The sequence below is a fragment of the Hermetia illucens genome, chromosome 4, assembly GCF_905115235.1.
Source record: "Hermetia illucens chromosome 4, iHerIll2.2.curated.20191125, whole genome shotgun sequence".
Taxonomy (NCBI): domain Eukaryota; kingdom Metazoa; phylum Arthropoda; class Insecta; order Diptera; family Stratiomyidae; genus Hermetia; species Hermetia illucens.
This window is the reverse complement of record NC_051852.1, coordinates 155,664,059-155,684,196: the sequence shown is the minus strand read 5'-3', so window position 1 is coordinate 155,684,196 and position 20,138 is coordinate 155,664,059. Positions and strand designations below refer to the sequence as shown.

Below are 20,138 nucleotides of genomic sequence, written 5' to 3'. Positions count from 1 at the left end.
CTAGTCACAATGGGATGTCAAGTTGGTCATATATGTCAGGTTTATGTCGACCGCCGTAATGAAGCGCGAATTTGGCGGTCCGAATGACGACCGACTGACCTCGCTAAAAAAGTCAGAATTGAAACCAGAGAGCAACAATCTGCCTTACAAGATTTTTTCGAAGAAACGGAGGGTGCTCTCTATGGACCAGGTATACCAGATTAATGGTGAGTTAAAATTTTAGTGTTGATAATCACATTTAAATTTTCAAATGCGTTTTTCTCGAAACTGCATCTTGAAAATCGGCTGCCACCATAGCTCAAAATCTATCCAACCAAATTCTTTGAAATTTTCACGACTTCTTTAATACATACTTCCACGGTCCGCAAACTAGGATAATTGCATTCGGACGGGTTGTTTTTTTTATTCTTAAAAAAACCCGTAAAAAACACCAAAATCCAAAAATTAAGTTAAAAGCCCACCAAAAATTTACCTTTTAATATTTTCTAACTATCCTAGTTTGCGGACCGTGGAATATTGTCCACATTAAAATGCCGTTTAGTTTTTTCCTCAGATGAACTCAGCGCCCTCCAGCGTGGCAGCAGAAAAACACCTTTTTTGGAGATGGGTGCATAAATTGACACGTATTCCGAAAGCTGGGTACGATATCAAGCTGAAAAATTTATCACATATACTAGAGACAGAATCAATAAACATATGGTGAAAAAATCGCGTTTCTATTTTTATCCAGTCCTCCAAAATAATTTTTCAAAAAAAGGCAAAAAAAACGGCCTTCACACGGGATGACCCCCTTAAGCACTTTCAGACTCTTTTGGTCCAATTCGAATCCCAAGCTGAAACCCTACAAATTTGTGGATTTATTCTAGATGACCTCCAAACCGCCACCATCTTAATTTTTCATTTCACTTTGTTTCGCAGTGCCTTCCTCTTGATGTCGACTGAAAGCCTTCCTAATAAAGGGGGAAGAAAATATCCTGACAGGCAGCATTTATCCTGCAGTCCTCTGCCTTTAGTGGCTGAAATTTCCTCCTGCAGCTCTTTCGGTTTCTGGAAGATTTAGGTAATAACACATCGTTCAATAAGTCCCGGGACGAACTATGAAAACAACATTTTATCGGCAAAATTCTTTATTATTCATCAACATAATCTCCTTCAAGTGTAATACAATCATTCCAACGCTTCTCTAACTTTTCAATGCGATGTTTGTAGAACGATTTGCCTTTTGACTCAAAATGAGCCTCAGTAGCAGCGATCACCTCCTCCGATCCGCAAAGAGCCATCAGTCGCTGGGGGCCAGATCCGGCGAGTACGGAGAATGAGGAAGCAGTTGGAAGCCTAATTCGTTGAATTTGGTCATCGTTTTGATTGACTTGTGGCACGGTACGTTGTCTTGATGAAAGATGACTTTCTTCTTCTTCATGTGTGGGCGTTCTTCCGCTATTTCGGCCTTCAAACGATCCAATAGCCCCAAGTAGTAGTCGCTATTGATGGTTTTTCCTTTTTCGAGGTAGCCAATGAAAATTATACCATTCGCATCCCAGAATACGGACGCCATCACTTTGCCGGCCGACTTTTGTGTTTTTGGACGCTTCGGGCGGCTTTCACCGGTCGTACGCCATTCAGCTGACTGCCGACTTGACTCCGGAGTGAAATGGTTAATCCATGTTTCGTCCACTGTCACATATCGACGCAAAAAATCCTGTTTATTGCGAGTAAACAGTGCCAAACAGCTCTCCGAATCATTGATACGTTGTTGCTTTTGTTCCATTGTGAGCAAACGCGGCACCCATTTGGAAAAAACCTTTTTCATAGCCAATTTTTGGTGCAAAATAGTAAATGCACTACCAGTTGATATGTTCACCATTTTAGCTATCTCGCGCACTTTCATTTTGCAGTCACCCATCATTTGTATCAGCACGACCGCGTTTCAAGTCAGCATACCACAGACAAATGGTTGTTTTCGACGGAGTAGAGTCCGACTAACGTTTTTCAAGCCATTGCTGAGCTTGAACAGTGTTTTTCCCCCATTAGAAAACAATGTTTTATCAACACACGAAACTCGTTTTGGTCCATTTTTTCACGATTGCAAAGGTAGCGTCACTTTAACCACTATAGCTTTCTTGGTTATGTTTCGAATTACATCAAATTTTGACACATCTTATCTGGAGGTTGGTACTTCTGAATCTTGGTATATAAATGGCATTATTAGCGCCATCTCTACGCTAGTCCCGGGACTTTTTGAACGATGGGTTAATGCTACGAACAGACCGGCTGTAGTCGGGTTTTCAATTTCCTACATTATGCAACTTGCTGAACTAAGCGCAGACATTCCACTTAAGTGGAAAGCAGTCTTCCGCAGGTTACTTCGAAGGGGTACATGGTTTTCATGAGTTCTCCAGGTCTGTAACTTTTTACCACTTGGAGAGCACAAATCCTTGGCGCCCATATTCATGTTTTGAACAACCTTAGTGTAGTAGTTTATCGTTCCTCTTTAAACAAAAAACAACAGGTATCTTTTCTTACAATCAAATACAAAACTTTATTAAAATATGTAAACTTTTCAATGTATTCAGTTTTAACATAATCTAGTTTTTATTTCTTTTTCTTTCAACTCCTAGTCGTTTGCATGATTTTCAAAGAGATAAAAAATTATATAAACCCTAACCGGGACTCAAAGGATATTCATTTTTAAAAAAGAAAAGATTTAAAATACATTGAATTGAAGATTATCTGTTTACAACAGGTTTACCACAGATTGTAAAAAACTTACAATGCCTATAGTTGACTACGACATTATTACTATTATTATTGATAACAACCTTTTCGAATTAAGTCGATTTCTTCATTAAAAAAAATGGAAATAAGCAAAGTTAGGATCACGAAAGAGCACACATTAATAATTGTGACATTTTCTTAAAAGGACAAAGATAAACAAGGGAAACATAGTTGTATTTCAAGCATGGTGGCCGCATTACTAATTTCAGGTAACTTCAGCCAAACCGAATGATTCAAGGAATAAAGCACAATGACAACTTCTAACTCTACGATAAGTCATATACGAACTAAAAGGCAAATTTAGAAAAGCGAACTGTCCTAGTTGCTACGAAAGGAACAACCGACTTCAATATAGCACACTTTACACCAACTCCGAATAGTTACTTCAACAAAAATTATTCTGTTTCATTTACGTGAATTTAAACTTACAAATGTGCTTGAAAAACTGTGTTACAGGCGCGAATGTGTATATGTGGAACAATAAAGTGTTTATAAACGCAAACCGGAATGAACAAGTCTTTTAAACCAGGAATCGAAGGTTATGGTAGTGTTCCCTTCCCTTCTTGATATCTACTTCCGAGGTTGTTGAATGTTAACATGTGGCTTAATTGGAACCTCTTTAGGAGGCTTCGGTGAATGAGCAACTTGTGCGGCTTGTGGCGAATAATCGGAATTACCTCGTGCTGGTGCACCGCTAATGCTCATAGCATTTGGAGTTATATTGACAGGAGGCTGAAAACGAATATTAAACAGGATATAAGATTTTAATTCCTTCAAAATTCAAAGTTATTCTTACAGTCAGTCCTGTACAGTCTTCTGCATCTTTTGGTGGTCGTTCCGTTTGTGGAGTTTTATGTTGGACAATTCGCATGCCTCCTGCTTTAACTGAAAAATAGAAGAAACGAAAAGCCTTTCAATATTTACCTATTTAAGGAAAGACAACACAAAAGAAAGAATTTCCAATTACATGTCGCCCTCAGAGGGAGCAGAAAGTAAATAACTTATTCCACGCTTAAAACTAAGAAGAGAAACAGAGTCGAATGATCGAACCTATAGAGCGTTGTGGAACCGAAATATTCTCGAGATCGGTGAGTGAAAGTTGCTATCGAGCCCCTCGAAAGGAAATTTGAAAATATCCTCGTTACGCGTGTTACAAGAAGCAATGCGAAAGATAATATCTGAGGAGGCAAATCTGTCCGCCAAGCAATTACAGAGCTTGAAAAGAGTACACATATCAAGGAAAATTCGCCTGGTAACGGAGGTTGAGAGCGCGGAGTCAGAACGGATAGTCCATGCAAGAAGGTTCTTTTTAAAGACGAGGGGTCGAGTAAATTTTCCTTATTCAACTTCAAGAACAAAGCAATCACAGTTGCGGTATGAAGACAAAATTACGACGATGCTTCTAACGAAGTAGTTGAAAAGTGTTAAGGGGCGCTGGATTGAGGTAAACTCGCCAATCCTTTTGAAAGCACAACTGCCAATGTCAACGAAGTGGGTTTTAAAAGAAGCTTGTCGTTAAAATCTTACACCCAGGTCTTGAAAGCCGCTCAGAAACAATAGAAGTTAGAACCAAGAGATTAGTTAAAAAAAGTTGAGTAGGATTTGAGCGAATACCATGCCGAATGTCATTTGCTGACGTTAAGAGCACCAACGTACCAAAATGTCTCATTAAGCGGCAAAAAAGCAAGCAAACAAGAGGCAAACAATTTAACATCGTCTGCGTAGAATAAGTACGGGCATGTGAGAGAAGAGGAGAGGCGGTTATTGAAAAATATAAATTATAAGGGGCCTAGAATGGAGTCTTGGGGAACTCTATAGGAAGCAGAGAAGGAACGGGATGAACCATGAAAAAAAATTCTGTAGGAACGGTTGGAAGGATAGCAAGCGAGCCATGTGATAATTATTGCAGGAAAGTTGAGTAAAGAGAGTTTAGAGCGGAGTAAGGTGTGGTTAATGAAATGAGAGGTCATAGAGAACTCAATAGTGGTGAAGTAGTGAATGAAGACATTCAGCAACAACGTTAGTGAAGCCAAGTAGGTTGAAGGAAATAGATCGAGATTTTCAGGAAACTATGTTACTCTTTCACTATGAGATGACCTAAGTAGATGGTGCACCAGTGTTTGGCACATCTCTCGAAGATTTTAGGTCGATAGGAGAGAAATGTAATAGACTGGTAATTCACAGCTAAAGCTGTTCGAGGGTAAAGAAAATAAGGCTCTCAAATAACTAAGAATGGCGTCTGATATTTATGTTACGTCAATGCGGAACTCAATCAAGGGAGGAGAAAGGAAAGGTACAACGAACGACTCAACACCTCCAGCTAAAAAAGGGATAGGGACGGGGCAAAGAAGTTGACACCGAAGTAAAGCAAAAGCAAATTTTTGCGGGAAATTAGCAGTGGAACCAGAAAAGTTAATGGAAGTAGAGAAAAATTACCTGAGGTCACGGAAATTGCAAGGATAGGATCAAATCAAATATTGCTTATCTGCTTTTTTTACTATCAATACACGGCGGAGTGCATACCCTTGAAATGAGCAAGGCAAGCGACATTTCTAAAAGAGAAATTTCTTTCGTAGTGCACGCTTCAAGCGAAAGTCTTTATGGATATCGATAGTGTGTCTAGTTAGATAACAACGCAGACACGCGAGAGAGGAAATGATGTAATTTGCAATGAGATCGGAAAGAACATTGTAAAGAACGTTGGGAGATTGATCGTACGTTCAGTTAGCTAATATGCGGTGATCCTAACCAAAGACCGCCATTCACGTTCAGTTCAGCCTGTCATTTACGATGGAAGAGCCTGCAATGCACCGTCCGAAAGCCACGTGCCGGCCAAGTGGCATCATTACCCGGTGCGCTGAAAAATTCGTAGGCTAACACACAGATGACGCTACTAGTCTTAAATCCATAGGAATTTTATTTAACCCTAACCTTCAAGAGACACGTGTACAAATTTGACAGCTGTCGGACTATTGCAATAGTTTGTGGGATAAAACATTTTGGGTAAAGCAATCTTTGTTAGTTGCATGGATGGACAAATCATTGCTTTTTGGTGAAAAAAAAAAAAATACTGTCGAAGCCAGAGCTTGACTTGTTAAACATTATTCGGACTTCACAGCAGGAAAGTCAACCGTTGAGAGTTGGTTTACTCAGTTTAAACGAGCCGAAATAACCACTGACGACGATGCACGCAGTGAAGGCCTCAAAGAAGCTGTTACCGATGAAAACACCAAAAAAATCAAAATCTACAAAATAATTTTGTATAACCGCAAAGTGAAGTTAGTCGAGATAGCTGACGCTATAAAGATATCAAAGGAACGTGTTGGACGTATCGTGCATGAATAACTAGGTATGCGAAAGCTCTGTTCAAAATGAGTGCCGCGAGCTCACAATCGACCAAAAGCAACTAGTTGACGATTCTGAGCAGTGTTTGAAACTCTTCTTTCTTTCAAAAGCAACCCAAATGGCACTACAGTTCTCCAGTTGTCCCGTGATGCAAGCTGATCTGATACTCAGTGATAATCTGCTTGATTACTTTGTCTCATGTGAGGAATTAACCACCATATTTAGATGAGTAAACAACAATAAGAAATCATCTGGTATAGATGGCATTCTCGACGTGGTCCTCAAGCATTTACCAGATATTGCCATTCGGAATTATTGCATCCCGGTTTAATAATTTATTGAACAATTTCTTCTTTCCAAGACAATGGAAGAAAGCCCGGATGTTGCCGATCTTAAAAAGAGGAAAGAATTCATCCTGCCCTAAGAGCAACAGATTGCTGCGTAACATCAAGGTATTTGAGGTTTTGGTATTGAACGGACATATCAAGAAGAAGGAATTTTTGTCAAATGCGCAATTCTGATTTCGATCTGAACATTCGACAATACTTGCAATAACGAAGGTAACGTCTGATATTTGCTGGTGGATTAACAATGTTGAGTGCACAGGCGCTTTCCTTATAGACATGGAGAAGGTTTTTGATACCCTCTGGTTTAATAGGCTGATTTTCAGGCTCCTGAAGAACGAGTTTCCCAGTCACCTCGTAGCGATGATGTGTAGTATGCTGTATGGCTTTTTCATGGTGGAAGTCTCACTACTAGTAAAGAATTTCATGTTCTGAATGGATTGCAGCAAGGAACAGTGACTACGCCTACACTTTTTGCAGTATTTGCGGGCGAATTACTTGTTTCAGTTCAATAAATCTCCGAAAAGGTCGTTGGTTGTCTTCGTTGACGGTTTGATAGCCTACACAGCACCTAAGAAGGTAACTTAGGTGCAAGTTGAACGTCAGAAGATATTCAATGACGTTAAGTTCTTCACAAACAGCTGGCGAATAAAAATCAATGCGTAAAAGTGCGAAACAATTCTGTTTCGAAATTCCTTCTCAGGTCCGCCAGTAGGAACTTGAAAAGGCATTAGAGAGATTTCCACACTGCTGCATTCTCATGATAAGCGCGTTAAATACTTGGGTCTGCGACCACGTTAAAGTTGCGCTAGAAAACGCTCGCAAGGCATTCATGTCTCTTCGAAAACGTATAAAATAGTCACACCTTAGTTTTTTCATTCATTTCTGTCAATTTATATTATTATTAATCAATGTTTGATTTTAAATAAAAATGATTTTGAAAATGACTCCAAAGTGTGCAAAGACGTAACAGTTGTCTGGCAAGGCTATCGCTATCGACTATCGGCTAAGGGAAAAACTAACAACGGCGTCTATTTCATAGCGTTATTGGAGCGTTTGAACAATGAAATCGCGGGGAAAATACCCCATTTGAAGAAAGTGCTGTTTCATCACCACATCGTGCCGTGTCAGAAATCAATGAAAATGACGGCAAAATTGCATTGCTTCCGCATGCAAACAAATCGCACTATAAAAATGGTATGGAAAAACCGTACGATCGCTTTAATCGTTGTATCGCCCTCAAAGGCAACTATAATTGATAAGCAAATCAAATTTTATCAAATATGCTATAGTAGCCTACGAACTTTTTAGCCCACCAGGTCCACTCTGGATGTGACTTTGAGACGAAAATTTGGGAAAGTTTTATGTGTGAGCATTTATAAAAAATATTTGCCATAAAATTCCCGTTCTCAGTCTAAAAAAACATGAAATTCTCGCTCACAGCCTAAACAAACATGCCTGGCATTTAGTAAGCCCATTATACTATCCCTTTTAGACAATCACAAACATTCATGATTATAACAGAGATTCGAACCCAGGACACAAAGTCGAAATCGTGAAACTAATGCCCCAACGATTTCGGGCATTGCATCGTCCATACAGAGATATACTAGGAAATAGGACAAGTTGGAAAGGAGTAGGTTGAGAGTGTACTCTAAAAACATCTAAATGGACGCAAGACAGAAAGAGAGTAGTGGAGAAGTGTAAAAAGGGTTATTGGAAACAATTAGAAAGTCAGGATAATTAGGTCAATTGAACATTAGGAGGTTAAAATCGGCGGGGGAGAACATACCAAAAATTGAGATAAACTGTCGAACAGAACATGCAGGTGGGAGGGGCAAGCACAGAGGAAGTACACAAAAAACAATAAAAACGGAACAGTATTGGGCGGGGAGATACGTAAGGCCACATAATCATAAGAGGAGCCAAAGGAAGAGGAGATGAAGGGATACTCGATTGCAATCAGAAATAGACAGCCAGTGGACTTACGTAACGCTGCCGATCCGGGTCATAGCTTGATTTTAAATCCAATAACGCAGGATAATCGACTATGTAGTGAAAAAGGAATCAATTACATAGGTCGACAGGGCAGACTTGATGAATTACAACCAGGAACAAGAATCGAGCCAGCCTCTCGAACTGGTTGCTCCGGATTAGAATCCTGCTTGGTCATGAAAGTTTGTGATTTTGGTATTATGGGTTGTCCCAAGTATATAAAGAAAGAAGGAAAACGTTTTTTAAATCAGGAATAAACCCGCAATATCGATATATGCTTAAATATGTAGAGTTTATCCCCTAATTTCAAAATAATCTCCTTTTTTTCTTTACATTAATATTTGTGTTCGTTATTGTGTTGTCTCGCTGCCTTCGACTTATCGCTAGCATGGATGAGAATGAAAATAACAATACGGAGACGGACTATATGGATACCATACACTCTACAAAGGAGTGAGTTATTGAAGAACTTTTGCCGCTATGTACGCAGTTTTTTGGCAAACTGAATGACCAGAGATACAAGCAAGGGACCCATTATACCCAAACCATTATATTACATTGAAAAATTGATCCCTGTTTTTTAACTAGCTTGAACTAGCTTGACTTCTTCTTTTGATATTTAAAAAATTTTAAACATTTTTCATCGTTTCTTACATAATACGTGACTCTTAAGCACGTTTATTTAAATAATTCCAAGCGCGAGGATGCGAAAGATTAAGCAATCAGTCAGTCATGGTAAAAAAAATAAATCAAATCGTGTCAATAAACTATAACATCTACAGATTGATCGAAAAGAAGAAATCATAGCAACCGAAAATTCTTCTATAATAATACCGGTGATAACTTATCACATAAACATAATTTGAAGCAGTAACCAGCTTCGAACTAAGTTTGATTGATGGAAGAAAATTAGATCAAAAATAAATGGCCGATAAGAGTTTTATCTGCATTATAGTACCTTAGATAAGACCAAAAACATCAGTTATTTATACGTTGCCTGTGTTTCTAAAATATAGACTTCTGATGCTTTCAATGGAAATTTTTTTAACCAATCAAACACATGATAATCTGTGAGTAGCCAATTGTGAATGATATTTAGTTAGCTAGCAATTCCGTAGCGCTCTAGAAAAAAATCACTGTTCTTGCAGAAGTTTAATATTACATGAAAAAGGTCCACTTCGTCCCTCTAACCAACACCTAAATCTGTATATTTTTCATCGTGTCTAAACACCTTACTGCGAAGCAATAGCAAGGTTGACATTCCATCACTTTAGTTTAGAGTTTATGAAGGTTGGGAACAAATCTCTGCGCTATAGCCTACCCACAGCACTCCAACCCGTATCTAGGAAGAAAAGTTCTCCTAGTTAACCTCGGACGGTAGTTTTTTATTTATTAAAGAAACCTTGAAAAATCCCCAAAATTCACTAAAAAAAAATTTACAATGCACCAAAAATGTAGCTTTCAATATTTTTTAACAATCCTGGTTTGCGGACTGTGGTTAAGTCCGTACGTTAAAATGCCGTTTATATTTTTTCTTTAAGATGATTACAGCGTCCTCTAGCGTGGCAACAGAAAAATACCTTTTTTGGAGATGTGTGTATAAGTTCCTCTGTATTTCAATAATAAACAATGCTATCGAGCTGGAAAAATTACTACGCATGCTCAAGATATTAATGAATATGTGGTAAAAAATTCGTAGTTATAGCTTTATCCAGTTCTTCACAAAAAATTTCCAAAAAAGCGAAAAAACGGCCTTCACACAGGATGACCCCCTTAAGTACATGCGGCTTGTCAATCACAGTCGACTCGATTTTCCGTACAATTTCCCTCGTGCTCAGTCCAGAGCAATATATCTTGCGTGCTAGGATTGATTATCATTGCTTTGCGGGGCAAAAGGAATGGTAGTAGTTAGTGTGCCCGGATCAGTGTTATCAGCAAACGATGAACCGTACTATGAAACTGCTTCATGATTCAGCGCAATTTGTATGAAGTGGCGTTCCGCAAATAGCCTTTTGTGATCGACATATCAACAAAGGTGGTCAAAGGGTAGTATAGGTCCCAGGGCGAAAAGTGGATTTGTACCCAGAGCATAAAACCTGGGAAACGCCTGCTGAACCAACACCAACAGTATTCTACCAAACACTATCTTCACCTTCACGTGATGACCGCTGGGAGCTCTTTTTTAACGAAAAGCTACAGACGAAGGATGAAAGCGAGTCTCCCGCGCCTAAAAACGGGACAAATTTACCAACTGGTCCTCCAGGTTGGGGGTAGAATTGATAACCCCACACGGAAAACCAACGTTATAAAGCCACAGAAGGAGCCTCGGACAGGATGGACTTTACAACGACGAACCCGGCAACGACAATGAAATAACGATTTGCGCATTTTCTCATTGAACGTGAGCTCCCTGTACAGAGATGGAGCTGCCAAGCAGCTAGCCGATACCCGATCCCAATATAAGGCTGATGTAACAGCGTTACAGGAAATACGTTGGGCAGGGACCGGGGCTGGTTTGTCTATGAATGTAAGCTAGCAACGGAACGGAAGAATGCTGCATACCGAGTAATGCTGCATTCTCAAAGAACAGGCACGCGCGGAGACTTATCACGAAAGTTTTGCCAACAAGTCAGCAGGATGAAGTCTTAAACACCTCGATGTTCATCCTGCCGAGACAAAGAGGGAAATCTGATTTCCGACAGAATGGGAATATTGGAGCGATGGATTGAGTACTGAACTACTGAACAACCAGAACATCGGTGAGTTGGAGGTCCCGCCAACTAAAGACGACGAACATATACTGCCACCACCAAGCATAGAAGAAACAGTCCGTGCAATTCATCGGCTTAAAATTCATAAGTCGCCAGGAGCCGATGGAATTACAGCCGAATTGGTTAAATATAGAGGCGACCAATTACACCAAGTGCTTCACAACTTGTGCTCAAGGTGTGGGACAGCGAATCAATGCCTGACGACTGGCAACGAGGCATTATCTGTCTCATACATAAAAAGGGAGATATCCCACAGTGCAGCAATTATAGCGGTATCACGTTGCTGAGTACCATCTATAAGATATTCTCCTCTACCTTGCTAGGCCCCATACGCTCAGAACATCATTGGCCCATACCAAAGAGGCTTCACTCCAGGCAAATCAGCAACAGATCAGATTTTCTCTCTGCGGCAAGCGATGGGAAAACTGTTGGAATATGGACATCAGTTGCATGATCTCTTCATCGACTTTAAAGCCCTCTATGATAGCATAGCCAGGGTAAAACTGTACACGGCCATGAGAGAATTCGGTATCCCGACGAAATTAATAATATTGACTAGGCTGACCCTGACCCTGACCAATGTGCGAGGCCAGATAAAAGCAGCAAGATCACTCTCAAGACCATTCGACATCAACAACGGTCTACGACAAGGGGATGCCCTATCATGCGTCCTCTTTAACCTGACCCTCGAGAAAATGATCCGTGATGCTGAGGTAAATGCAAGAGGTACGACCTTCTTTAAGTCCACCCAACTACTGGCCTATGCTGATGATATTGACAAACTGCCTTCATCCAGATCGAGCAGGCGGCCATGGATGCGAGATCTTGGGCTGTACATCAATGAAGGCAAGACAAAGTATATGGTGGCAACGACAGCACCAAAAACCAACCGACCAACACATCAAACCGCACTGGTCAAATGGGAAGAATAAAGATAGGAGACTACAACTTTGAGACCATTGATAATTTCTCCTATCTAGGGTAGAAAATCACAACCGATAGCATCTATAGCGATTAAATCCGCGTACGATTGTTGGCAGCCAACAGAGCCTAATTCAGCTTACAAAAACTGTTTCGCTCGAAACGTCTCACCATAGGGTCGAAGCTCTTACTGTACAAGACAATGATCTTGGCAGTCCTCATGTATTCCTCGGAGACTTGGGTTCTTAGCAAGAAAAATTGGAAACTCTTGGCCGCGTTCGAAAGAAGAATCCTCCGAAGAATTTTTGGTCCCCTACATGAGGATCGTCGAATCCGTAGCCTACATAACGACGAAATCTGGTTGTGGATAAAATCCAACTCAACAGGTTGCGGTGAGCTGGTCACCTAATGGGAGAGCATGATCCAGCCCGAAAAGTCTATAAGGGCAATATGTATGATAGAAAAAGAAGACGAGATACACTCTGCCTCAGATGCAGCAATGACGTAGGTCAGGACGCCAGACAGCTTTTAGGGATAACGAATTGATGGAGTACTTTAATCCCGCGTACAGTTTTGCCTGTCAGTTACGTCTGAATAGCCCACATTTGACCGCGGCCAGTAAAGTGGATGGAATGCAATTGTCTGTCAATTTTTAATGTTCTCAAGGTCGTTGATAGAATGAAAAATGATTCGACCAATCGGCCAGATATTTGTTTAGGCTCTGAACGAGGAGTTCATATGACTTGCGGTTTCGTTCAGAGCAAAGGCAACTCATCAGACGCTGCCCCACCTCTGCCCTGGGAGCAATCTGACCGAAGTGGTTACAACATTTTTTATCCTATAAAACTACTTAACTGAATTCATCTAACTTATGCACTACCTTAACAGCCTAGCTTAATCTAAGGTAACTATGGCTTAAACTGACTTATCACTAGAGAAGAAATTAGGAAAAAATAATTGTCAAAGTGTTCTGGAGGAAAAGTCGAAAAAAACCTCCACTCGTCAATTTTTTTATAAAACCGGGCGGGCGGGGGAAGGAGCTAGGATGTGGGTTTTGATTGGGGGAGTGCGGGAGGCGTTTGGGAAAGGATGAGTGGGTTTTGAAAATTACGATGAGGAGTAAATGCCGTTGTAGAAGATTGCTCTACCACCGGGGTAGAAAAAGAGATTACGGGACTGAAGAGATAGGAGGATTTGAGGGAACAGATGAGTTTGTAGAAGATTCTCTTCGACGATCTGGATCTGCATGGCCTTGGAGATAAGTGGATTTGGATGGGATATGCATTTGTCGAGGAATTTGAGGGCATGACGGGCTAGGGCGGCGTCGATGCGGGGCGTTTGACAGGAGTCGTAGAGGATCTGGTTGGAGATGTATTTGGAGCGGACTTCGTTCTTGTAGATATTGGAACCGTGACGTAGGATTCTGCGCTCTTTGAGACGGAGTCGTTCGATTTGCGGGGGGGGAGTGTCGGACCAGAAGATGAAGCCGAAAATGAGGAGGGGATGGATAAGCTGTTTGTAGCAAAGCAACTTGACTTTCTGAGGTGTTGGGCTACTGTATTTTAGGATTGGATAAAGGAGTTTGAAGGCACCAGTTGTGGGAGGTGGGATAAGCGGGAATTCATTGTCACCCCAAGGTAGGTGACTTCATTGTGTGATTGTGGGGCAGGGTTGATATGTCGCTCTCATTTTCTGCGTCATCTTAGCGGTACAGCAGAATACGATTGTCTCGCATTTTTGTGGGTTCAGGGATAGTTTCCAGCGGGTGAAATACCGGTAGAGCTCGTCCAAATAGGAATTCAGGCGGGTTTCACCGGCTGGGATATTTCTGGTGGAGGTGTAGAGGATGAGACCGAAGTGGTTACAAGTTGGAATTTGCTCCTTTATATTAATTCAAAAATACGACATATCTATGAATTATAATGAAGACGAAACCGCCTGGTAAAATTCATGGCCTAAGCCGACCGAGGCTAAACTAAAATTTTTATTTGAAGATCGAGGGATTCCTAAGTTCACCACCCAATTAATGGCGGACCGGACACATAAGTAGTTTCCAGCAATATTATTCTTTACTGCATTAATCTATTTTTTACATATTATCAGTGGTATTACAGCTTTACAAAATTACTGAACATTTTATTTCTTAAAGAAAACCCCACACTTTGTTTGCTCCAGGGTGGTTTAACCCTTTCAACCTGCAGCCATCTAGCACGCCCCAAAAACCGCTGCTGTTTGTGAATTTGTTTCACAATCACATCCTGTTATGCAAAATTATGCAAACCAAACAAGTTCCGTCTCATCACCTAAACATCGCCGCATATTACGTGCTCCAAAACCAATTTCACAACAGCTTGAGAATCACACCTGGCGCACGGCACGCCACGGCCTCGTTGCTTACCATCACCGGCGATGGCCGTCAAACCGCGACTTGGTAAAAATAAGATTCAAGGTCAAAGTGGAAACGCGCTGGATAAATAAAAACAAAGCGGAGTCAGCAGAAATGTCAAATGCGAAGAAGGGTCGTGCGCCTGTCCATTCTCTGGGCAAGATTGGATCTTCACCCCTCCCCAGGTGAGGAGTTTTCGGGCTCCCATAGACAAAACAATTGTGACGTGGACCCGATTTCCTTCACTCCTGGGATTAAGCAAAGATTCTTTATCAGCTCGGGCACTCGGACAAGCAGATAAGAAACATCTACACAACCGCCCACCGTTGGCATGTCGTCATCTGGCCAACAATCGAGGTGAGCAGCCCACCCTCCCCTCGTTTTGTTGGCACTCCGCCACGGGGAAGAACCTCACGTTCTAATTGGATCCTTGGTCGCATTGTCAAAATCAAGTTTTCACCCACTCACCTGCTGGCGGATGGCCCGCTTTCTTCTCCTGTTCATCTGCCATTTTCCACTGGTCAATTGGCTTCCAACCGAAACTGAAAACTTTCAACGTTGCTGAGCACCGAGAATCGAAAATTGCGACAAGCGATTGTCTTCAGGAATTCCACTGTTCTGTCTGGCCTATGTGACACGATTGCAACCCAAAACAAGTCTAAAAAAAGATAAAAGTAAACACACACAACGCAGTAGCCGGAGCGGAGCGAAGGGTGCGCCATATGGTTTCCAGTGCGGCAGAAAGGGACAACCGAAGTGGCCGACTGGACAAGAATGCTGGATTGTAGATGGTTCCGTTCTGAACGTGAATCCGGTCAGGTAGTCATTTGAAAATTTGATTTCAATGCACTTTATCCGATTTTCTTAATGAGATTTAAGATGAAAAATGAAATAAGAATTCAATTCGGCCATTTGGATTCATCAGGGATGGTTCCGTCCCAGAATTTTCCTACCCTTACTCCATCTGGCAGCCCGAGATTCCAATCAGAACATCGCTCATCAGCTGTTCATTGAATGTCAAGAAACCGCAAGTCAAGGTGCGTTTGCTTAATTGAACCCCAGATTATCTGGTCGAAATGAAAGAAAATAAGGTTTGTATGAGTCCCAGCCAGCTTGTCAGAATGTCCTTATTTCCCATCAATTGCTTCAGCCAACTACACACAGCACATGCTTTTCCAAGTCCAGTCATTCCCTTCATTCCCAGCCATATTAATTGTTACACAAAATGTTTCGCACCTTTCAGAACTTCCCCGCCCTTAAAAACGATAATATCCTGCGAGCAGCACGCGGAGAGGATGTCGACCGGGTGCCGGTATGGATAATGCGACAGGCCGGGCGCTACCTCCCCGAATTTCAGGTAGTAGGTCTGACCGACCCCGATTAAGAACCACAAACGATTACCAAAAATGTTTCCAAATGCATTTCAGGAAGTGCGGAAAATTCACGACTTCTTCACAGTCTGTCGGACGCCGGAAATAGCTTGTGAGGTGACCATGCAACCACTGAGACGATTTGACCTGGACGCCTCTATCATTTTCTCAGATATTTTGGTGATTCCACAGGCGTTGGGAATGACTGTGGAAATGCATCCGGGCGTGGTAAGTTTCCGTGGATTTATGGAAAAAAACCAAGTGACCTTTCGTTCCGTGCCAACAGGGCCCTGTATTCCCAGAACCGTTGAAGAGTCCGGACGATTTGAAGCTGCTGAACACATCAGACCCTGTTGGGCGACTGACTTACGTCGGCGATGCGATCACCATGATGCGGCACTTACTCGATGGGAAAGTTCCTCTTTACGGCTTCACGGGGGCGCCGGTAAGGCAAATATGCAGCGAACTACATCCACTTCATCCTCAAGTTAACTTTTTGCTTTAGTGGACCCTCATGGGCTACATGATCGAAGGTGGCGGCAGCAAAACTATGTCCAAAGCCAAGTCATGGCTCACTGAATTCCCTGACGAATCTCGAACGCTACTCCAGCTTTTAACCAACACAATCGTCGATTATCTGGAGATGCAAGTCGTAGCCGGTGCACAAATGCTTCAAGTGTTCGAATCGAGCGCGGAACATCTCTCCAAGGAACAGTTTGTCGCCGTCTGTATACCTTACCTGAAAGAAATCCGAGAAAAATTGCATGAAAGACTAACATCAAAGTCCATTCCTCTAGTTCCCATGGTATAAACTCCACATTTTCCATATCTACTCCAAAAGTCTTTTCATATCTCGTTCCTCCCCAGACTCTATTCGCGAAAGGTGCTGGGCACTCACTCGCCGAGCAAGCTGCGCTAGGATACGACGTTATCAGCTTAGATTGGACAGTTGACCCCATCGAGGCGCGTAACCAAGTTGGGCCTAATGTGACTCTTCAAGGAAATCTAGACCCGCAGGATTTGTACAAAAGCCCAGTAAGATACTCTCAAGCATAAAAAAAATCATGAATACTCAAACTGATCCCCAATAGGATGAAGTTCGTAAACTGACCACGGAAATGGTAAGGAAATTTGGCAAGAAACGCTACATTGCCAATCTAGGACATGGGATCACTCCGCAGACACCTATTGCAAGTGTTGAGGCATTCATTGATGCTGTACACAAAGCTCTTTGAGGGACCAGAGGCTGCTACGAAGCACAATGCTTGTTGTTAGGCTAGTTTTGAAAGCATTTTTGTTACGCATAAGAAACATTTTATGAAAGACACGAATCTTTTAATAAAACATTTAAAAATCTGTTCTGAGTTTGCAATTTCGTAACAATCCAATCACCCAGACTTCGTGTATTCGTCATGAACGATATCCTGAGTCACTCGCCAGCTTTGTGAGCCGAACCATGTAATGGCCCCTGACATTCGTTTTCAGTCTAAGAAAGTCATCACCATCAACGGCGCAACAACCGGTATCCGGTCTAGGCCTGCCTTAATAAGGAACTCTAGACATCCCGGTTTTGCGCCGAAGTCCACCAATTCGATACCCCTAAAAGCTGTCTGCCGTCCTGATCTACGCCATCGCTCCACCTCAGGCAGGGTCTGCCTCGTCTTCTTTTTCTACCATAGATATTGCCCTTATAGACTTTTCGGGTGGGATCATCCTCATCCATACGGATTAAGTGACCTGCCCACCGTAATCTATTGAGCCGGATTTTATCCACAACCGAACGGTCATGGTATCGCTCATAGATTTCGTCGTTATGTACGATACGGAATCGTCCATCCTCATGTGGGAGGCCAACAATTCTTCGGAGGATTCTTCTCTCGAACGCGGCCAAGAGTTCGCAATTTTTCTTGCTAAGAACCCAAGTCTCCGAGGAACAAATGAGGACTGGCAAGATCATAGTCCTGTACAGTAAGAGCTATGGTGACCCTATGGTGAAACGTTTCGAGCGAAACAGTTTTTGTAAGCTGAAATAGGCTCTGTCCGTGCGCGGATTTCATCATCGTAGCTGTTATCGGTTGTGATTTTCGACCCTAGATAGGAGAAATTATCAACGGTCTCAAAGTTGTATTCTCCTATCCTTATTCTTCCTGTTTGACCAGTGCGATTTGATGTTGTTGGTTGGTTGGCTTTTGATGCTGACGTTGCCACCATATGCCTTCATTGATATGCAGCCCAAGATCTCGCGCCGCCTACTAGATGAAGGCAGTTTGTACGTCTCAAGTCCGTTCTTCCCATGATGTCAATATCGTCAGCATAGGCCAGTAGTTGGATGGACTTAAAGAGGATCTTGTCCCTCGCATTTATCTCAGCATCACAAATCACTTTTTCCATGGCTAGGTTAAAGAGGACGCATGATAGGGCATCCCCTTGTCTTAGACAGTTATTTATGTCGAATGGTCTCGAGAGTGATTCTGCTAATTTTATCTGGCCTCGCACATTGGTCATGGTCATCCTGGTCAGTCTTATCAATTTGTAGTGACTGCGGCTTCGCGACGGGAGCGGAATCTCATTCGCCTCTTTCTGAATTAATTTGCTCAAATAATGTATTTCATAATGCGTAATTACCATAATGTTCGCCGCAGATTGCACATGATTGAATACATTCGGACTAATTAAGGTTGACAAAGAGAAATGATTAGTGAGTGAACAGCTGTGCTTCGGCCGGTGAGACGTGGAGAAAGGTTTTGCGTGGCACCTGGAAGAGCGGTGAAGGCAAGACGGTGGGGAACGATCTAGGAACTTCCCTTGAGCGAGAAAAGAGTTGAAACGAGTTTCACCTGTGCCCGTTCCGTGGAATAGCCAGTGATTTTGGGAGTGCGATTTTCGTTCTTTTGGAGGAATTGAAGTTCTGTAGTGCAAGAAGCATTAACGTGAGAATAAAAAATTAAATAAATTTGTGGAATTTAAGTTTGTTGTTAGCGAGTATTTTGCGATTCGGAGTGCCAAGCGAACATGATTTCAGATCGCCAGATTTCTCGAAAAAAGTCCTTGCAACGCTGTTACATCAGCCCTATATTGGGACAGGTTATCGGCTAGCTGCTTGGCAGCTCCTTCTGTGTACAACAAGCGCACGTTCCATGAGAAAATTGTTTGTTTTCCGTGCAAGGTCGTAAACTCTACCCTACTGCCAACCTGCAGGACCGTTTTGTAGCCCCGCCTCCTTTTGCATTAAATGTCAAAACCGATATAAACTTTAAAAAGTGCTAGTCGAGACCTTTTATTTGATACCCCATATGACTATATTAGGTTATTAAAACTTACATTTACATCGTTTGATCGCCCACATAACTCCACCATGCCATATTAACACAGTATGCTCGTCGCAAGCCCAGGTAAAGGAGGAGAATTTGAAGCAACGTTCTTTGTACTATCCTCAATAAAACAAAAATAAAATGCTAAGATCACGGAAAGAGATAAATAAAGTATAGTTGGAGTTATTCTACTCTGCTAAATCCTACCTGATCTCCCTTGGTAACAGGTTCCGCGACAGGCCGACCAAGAATATGCATCCAATGTCGTTAGAAACAGCATGTTCGGATCGAGTAACAAGGCTCGGAAAAATGCTAGGGCGTTCACCTCAGTCAACGCGGCAGGACGGGTACCGGCCCTGTCAAAAAATGGTAAGTAAGTTAGTCCGAACAAAACAAATACGTGTCACTAAATGCTGGCACCCTACTGGAACTCGCAAGAGCCCTTCGAAAAAGCCGCATTGATATCTGCGCTCTGCAAGAAACCCGATGGTATGGTGCCACAAGCTGCGACATTGAACGCGAACGCGGTAAAAATGGCTATAAAATTCTCTATTTCGGTAGTCCATACACTCAATACGGTCTTGGCATTGGCATCTCAGAGGGTTCCCGTGATCCCCTACCTCCCTCCCCCCCCCCCCCCCCCCCCCCCTTATCGGCACCACAGACAGGTCGACCTGATGCTAAAAAAGATGTCTTCTGACAACTTACCGATGAAAAGGCCTGCAAAGTGTCCGCTGATGACTATATCATCATTGCCGTTCCACAAAGCGGGTCTGCAACCCTCGGGGTCACCCAGCCAGGTAAGCGGTATATCAACCGAAATACTTGGCTTTGGAATGACGATTTGAAATGAAGGTCCGTGAAAAGAAACGCCTCCATCACAATTTTCTCAATGAAGAAACGCTCGCCAATTGGTAAAT

At 42.2% G+C, this 20,138-nt stretch overlaps 2 protein-coding genes across 3 annotated transcripts; one reads left to right on the top strand and one right to left on the bottom strand.

The window, feature by feature from the left end:
* Positions 1-2,519: 2,519 nt before the first annotated feature.
* On the bottom strand, positions 2,520-15,202 carry LOC119654304 (death-associated protein 1). The gene is made up of 3 exons (XM_038059611.1): positions 15,006-15,202; positions 3,572-3,660; positions 2,520-3,507 (listed from the first exon to the last, which is right to left on the bottom strand). The coding sequence occupies exons 1-3, from the start codon at positions 15,046-15,048 to the stop codon at positions 3,346-3,348; spliced, it is 294 nt and encodes a 97-aa protein (XP_037915539.1). The 5' UTR covers positions 15,049-15,202; the 3' UTR covers positions 2,520-3,345.
* Positions 15,203-15,467: 265 nt separating this feature from the next.
* Positions 15,468-17,264, top strand: LOC119654303 (uroporphyrinogen decarboxylase). 2 transcript variants are annotated; one of them, XM_038059609.1, is made up of 7 exons: positions 15,468-15,628; positions 15,781-15,897; positions 15,965-16,135; positions 16,194-16,352; positions 16,413-16,712; positions 16,775-16,942; positions 16,999-17,264. In XM_038059609.1, exons 1-7 carry the CDS (start codon positions 15,614-15,616, stop codon positions 17,140-17,142), a joined length of 1,074 nt encoding a protein of 357 aa, XP_037915537.1. In that variant the 5' UTR covers positions 15,468-15,613; the 3' UTR covers positions 17,143-17,264. The 2 variants fall into 2 exon arrangements, with proteins under 2 accessions (XP_037915537.1, XP_037915538.1); XM_038059610.1 differs by having other exon boundaries at positions 15,781-15,894; positions 16,999-17,142.
* Positions 17,265-20,138: the final 2,874 nt, after the last annotated feature.